This window comes from Phragmites australis, chromosome 18, assembly GCF_958298935.1.
Source record: "Phragmites australis chromosome 18, lpPhrAust1.1, whole genome shotgun sequence".
NCBI lineage: Eukaryota > Viridiplantae > Streptophyta > Magnoliopsida > Poales > Poaceae > Phragmites > Phragmites australis.
Genome location: NC_084938.1, coordinates 1,900,721 through 1,906,325, shown reverse-complemented (window position 1 = coordinate 1,906,325; position 5,605 = coordinate 1,900,721). Strand labels below are relative to the sequence as shown.

General features: G+C 38.2%; 1 protein-coding gene across 1 annotated transcript; it reads right to left on the bottom strand.

Annotated features, from left to right (window-relative positions):
• Positions 1–3,327: 3,327 nt before the first annotated feature.
• LOC133899661 (vascular-related unknown protein 1-like) lies at positions 3,328–4,910 on the bottom strand. The gene is made up of 3 exons (XM_062340689.1): positions 4,457–4,910; positions 4,264–4,323; positions 3,328–3,926 (listed from the first exon to the last, which is right to left on the bottom strand). The coding sequence occupies exons 1-3, from the start codon at positions 4,826–4,828 to the stop codon at positions 3,765–3,767; spliced, it is 594 nt and encodes a 197-aa protein (XP_062196673.1). The 5' UTR covers positions 4,829–4,910; the 3' UTR covers positions 3,328–3,764.
• Between the last annotated feature and the right edge of the window lie 695 nt (positions 4,911–5,605).

The window sequence follows — 5,605 nt, the reverse complement described above, 5'->3', positions numbered from 1 at the left end:
TATTTTCAATTTGTGTATATGATTTTCTAGGCATATCCAGCTCTAGTTATCCTAAGACCCACATGTCAGTGACAGGTAATTCGTGAAGACCCACATGTCAGCTCTAGATATCCTGCGACCATGCTACGTTGGCCTCTTGAGCATCCGTGGCTTTTATGGATCAACGAGATCAATTGGGCAAAAATCCAAAATTAGACAACATACGTGACCGTATTTACTGAAATAGACAACATGTCAGCGTATTTACAATTTTAGCATCCGTATTCGGTACACCGTATGCCGAATATGGTACTGTAGACCATTTTCGGCACACGGTGTGCCGGTAGCACCGTATTCGGCACACGGTGTGCCGAAAATGGTACTGTAGCACCGTATTCGGTATACGGTGTGCCGAAAATGGTACTGTAGCATCATATTCGGCATACCGTGTGCCGAAAATATGTGCCGAATACGATGCTACAGTACCATTTTCCACACACGGTACCGAAACGAACGGTACCGTGCGTGAACAGTACAGCAGTGCGTTTGAATTTCGTTTTTCCTTTTTTTTCAAAATGGTGGTCTTCTGTTACTCCAAAAATGTTAAAACTTTTTTTACATATTCCATAATTCATGTGCAACCCATTTTAATTGGATTCACCGAAAAATCCTTTGTATATTTAAAACTAAAATTTTCCAAAAAAGACTACTTTTATAACTTGTAATAATTTTTATTGTCTCAAATAAATTCCCAAAAATCTATAAAAATTCACTAATATTATTCTTATGTGATGGACTAATTTCTAAAATTATTTTCATCCCTAGTTTATATGATGAAAAAGTGAGTTCCTTTGTAATGCTTCATTTACATGAAATGATAAAAAATCATGTAAATGAAGCATTACAAAGGAACTCACTTTTTCATCATATAAACTAGGGATGAAAATAATTTTAGAAATTACTCCATCACATAATAAGAATATTAGTGAATTTTTCTAGATTTTTGGGAATTTATTTCAGACACTAAAAATTATTACAAGTTATAAAAGTAGTCTTTTTGGAGAATTTTAGTTTTAAATATACAAAGGATTTTTCTGTGAATCTAATTAAAATAGGTTGCACATGGATTATGGAATATTTAAAAAAAGTTTTAACATTTTTGGAGTAACAGAAGACCACCGTTTTGAAAAAGAGGAAAAAACGAAATTCAAACACACTGCTGTTACTGTTCACGCACGGTACTGTTCATTTCGGGGTATGGTGTGTTGAAAATGGTACTGTAGCATCATATTTGGCACACTGTTATACCGAATATGGTGCTACAGTACCATTTTCGGCACACCGTGTGCCGAAAATTGTGCTACAGTGTCATTTTCGGCACACTGTGTGCCGAAAATGGTCTACAGTGTCATATTCGGCACACGGTGTGCCGAATACGGATGCTAAAATTGTAAATACGCTGATATGTTGTCTATTTCGGTAAATACGGTCACGTATATTGTCTAATTTTGGATTTTTTGCCGATCAATTGTGGTGGAGGCTGACTGGTGTGCCACATAAATTTTCTATTGAATGGAGAAAAAAGCTATACATATACCCTCATTCTCCTTCCCTAAAAAAAATGCATGTACCCCTATCGAGAAAAAAGCTATACATATACCCTCATTGTCCTTGTAATAGTATATTGCTTAGATCATATGTATAGATATTAATGTAACAAAGTGGAGGCCCTTGTACATTTCTGAGTTTGAAATCAAGTTTTGTCGTACAAGTGCACGCAGTCAAATCCGACAGTGAAGTTTGGCAGGGTTGAGAAAAATATATAGTAGTCTGAAAATGTTTGTCTCTGTTTGCCAGTGGAGCCAAGAATGGAATTTAATAGCCCAATAGCGAAAAACATTTTTTCAGTAGAAAAAGAAGTCTGAAAAGGACCAAGTGCAACAGTACCGACCCTGTTCTTCTCAACTGCGTACCTGTTGCGGCACATGGCTCTATTTGTTCTACTCCTGCAGGTACTAGTACCTAGCTAGCCCATACATGTCTCAAAAGGATAAAAAAAAAGCCTAGCCTAAGCATCCTGTTAATGCAAAGACATGTTGAAATAATCTTCATGTTGTTAGGGATATAGATTTTGAATTTTGGGGGTGATATATATTAATATGGGAATTATACAAACCTAGTGGATTTGAACATAGAATTATAACTATAACGGAAAGTTCATTTTATTTTCTCTCTCTCTTGTGCAAGGGAAATCCTGAATTTTCAGTATCTTTCTTATATATGTTTCAGCATATATAATAGCTAATGGAGATGTTCCAGCTAATCAATAATTCGTCATGGGCAAATATGAGTTTTACGTGTCAATCCCAACTGGAACCTCTACTTGTGATTTATTTTCTCATTTATGAATTATAGAGAAAAAATCGCAGTTATGGCAAAAATTCATGGAGACCAATGGGCCGGGCTAACTGCTTTCCTTTGCTTTTCAGCCTCTTCCTTGTAATTTTTTTGTTGAAAATTAAATTAAAGAAAGTACGTAAACAAATTGTGTTTCCAATAATCTCAGTGAAATTCTTAGACAAGAAACAAAATAAAAACCTATTGGTACTCATCAGTTGACCAAGACTTTTTCAGTGCGTGCAAAATTATATTTAGCTACCTGCTAGCTCTGGAATAGTTCAAGGTCTCATCAGTCAAATACATAATCAAATGTTCTTCTGAACATTCAACATAAAGTTATCTCAATTCAAATTTTCTTGACATCTCAGGGATAAGACTTGGAGGTTTTTTTAATAGGTAAATTTTTTATTCAACTCCTAAGGATTTAATTCAAGTTTGATTTAGATCATAATAGTAGTCTAATTTTCACAAAATCAGAGACATTTGCAGAGCAATCGATCCCTCGTTCCAACACCTGCTTAAGTGCATGCCTGGCAAATTTTAAGCAAAGAATGAATCAGTCCTACTGCGATAAACTCGACTTTGGGCTAAACACATTTAATTCTCTGTTTTTAGGAATCAAATATACATTTAGGTAGCCAATCATGGCATAGACAACTTGTTAACAAACATCCACGGGAGTAAACTGCCTCAAATCTCCCAAACTCGGCATCTGATTTTCCCTTAAAGCTTGTAAATTCAACTTCTACATCCCAGAATTAATTTGCTCAATTTTGACACACTGAGGGCGACCTATCTCTGAAAATGATGGGGGGAATTTCGCCCGACAAATGCGCGTGCACCCATGCGTGCACAGCTTCTTTGGATCAATTTTGGACGCCTTTTGTTTTCACTCAATCAAGCCGTTGCCATGTTAAACATATCCTGATACGGTGTGTCGTTTTCGCGTTATATGCACTTCCATTGTATATATATCTTGGTCATGAATTCATGATGGAACTAATATGAGGAAGGAGCCGATCAACTACTAGCTAAAGCTGGAACAGGATAACTAATCTTCACAAGATGGATATAGACCCCATATCTAACACACCATTGTGATGCCTCACCTAACACTAAAAACCCATTGTGTACCTTTTCGTCTGTGAAGTTTGTAGCCTTTTCATAAGCAGGAACATGATATATAATTGATCTTCTCAAGATCGAATTGTACCTACTGCATGCCCCACACCTTCACAAGACTCTCTACCCTTTCATATGTGCAGGCAGTGTCGTACGTGTACAGGTATGTGTGTGAGAGAGGAGATGGCTAGGGTTGGTGATATATAGCTAGCTTATTACCATATGTACACGAAACTAGCAACCAATGAGTTTACTAAGATCAGCTATACATGGAAAGCAGACACAGGGACCAAGCAAAGGCCTTTCTTCCTCAGCTCATTGTTGTCATATGCACCATCATGGTCGATCATGTCTGTAGTTGTGTTTGCTCCATTGCCATTGTTGATATGGTTATCGCGTCCAAATTTATCATCCACAGTAGTCTTCTGTAAATTCGGGAGAAATGTAAAAGTGAAATTCAGTGGGGAAAATATGAATGATACAACACACCTGGGCCATCTAATAAAATGGATGCTGTTTTTGTGTCTCCAAGGTCAAACTATATCAAAGCAATGGATCTCTAACAATTCGCAACGGAAATCGCAATTTGCTTTCACCTAAATCTTGTGCAAATTGTAATAAATTAACTGGGCACTTCACATGTAGGTTCAGGCATAAAAAGCAGATTTCTAATCCAACTTATTGATCGGGAAATACTTCATCGACTGAAGATCTAATGGAATTAAAAGAGAAGTCACGGGTTTTGTGAGATAGTTGCTGTACCTTAGAATGGGAAAACTCTTTGCTCTGGTGGTTGGCATCTGAATCCCTCAACTCAATCAACTATATATCATACAATAGGATTTAATTTACGGGAAAATCTCTCAAATCAAAAGAAGAATCTAATTTATGATGTGCAAAAGAAACAAAAAAAAATTATGTAGGAGCATAAAAAGCTTGTAATTAAGCTCTTAACCTTAGGGCTACTGATAGGAGAGGTGGCAGTATCCTCCAACGACTCATCATACAGGACCTTCTTCGTCGTCCTCCCCTCCTTCTTGAGTCTCAACCTCCTAGACGCCTCCGATGGCTCGACGAGCGCCGGCAGCCGTGTCGAGCCTCCTACTGCACACTCAGCGCTGCACTCCGATGTAGAACGACGTCCGACATCGTCAGCTGAGGGATCAGCAACACTGCTTTCCTCTTCCTTCTGTCGCCCCTGTGTCTCCATGAAGTAGTCGATGTAGGACGTCCAGCCGCTCTCCTCGGAGGCCTCGCCGTCGCCGTCGCCGTCGCCGGAGAAGGAGTGGTTGGCCGTGGAAGAGAGGCCTTCGGTTGAGCTCTCCATTGGGAAGAAGGTGCAAGTAGGTTGAGGCCTTGAGGGGGTGAAGTGTTGCTGTCTCTTTATATACACATACAGCAGAATTGAATGGTGTGACTTGTGTGTTTGGGAGCAGAAGGGGTCTATGTAGCAATTTGCACTAGAGAGAATTGGCCACACAAATCTTCAAATTTGTACAACTATTTATACGTGTCCATGACTTTCTGAAATTCTTTTTTCTGGACAGTGGCGACAGGCTGACATGACACCAAAAGTGGAATTTTCAGGAGCTAGCTGGCCTAACCTAGCTATCGAAATGAATTTATCGGCTGTGCTTTCTGGATTATTGCAACAAGCAACCCTGAATTTATATATAAGCAAATATATGTAGTTTGTTTTTTCACTTGTTGCAAGAACTTTGATATATATCTACCTGTTTGATTTATTGTACACAACTACGTACAGATGGCATTGGTTTTACTAAAGCGCACACACAAAAAAATTGCGCGATGTTGTCAACCTAATTAAGATTCATAATTCATAAATCACATATTAAAAAAAAGTGCGATTGGGAATTGGACTATACAAATCCAACGGTTGGCATGGAGATAGGCAAAAAATATTCTTCCCTCCAATAAGTTTAAAATAAAAAGAAGTCGTATTCGAGTGGCCTAGATTAATTCTGATGGCCAAGCAAGCAGCTATCAAACATCAATCAGAATAAATTGAACAGCCATATCAAGCGAGCAAATTAGTTGCCAAGTCACAATGTCGTTCGTCGTGCCATGTCTGCCCTAGAAACGG

What these genes read in the sequence shown, in the direction of transcription:
- LOC133899661 (XM_062340689.1), bottom strand. Translation starts at nt 4,828, where the DNA reads ATGGAGAGCTCAACCGAAGGCCTCTCTTCCACGGCCAACCACTCCTTC. An exon ending in CTCCTATCAGTAGCCCTAAG is followed by an intron (nt 4,324 to 4,456) that starts GTTAAGAGCTTA and finishes TATGATATATAG; the next exon opens with TTGATTGAGTTGAGGGATTC. An exon ending in AAGAGTTTTCCCATTCTAAG is followed by an intron (nt 3,927 to 4,263) that starts GTACAGCAACTA and finishes CCGAATTTACAG; the next exon opens with AAGACTACTGTGGATGATAA.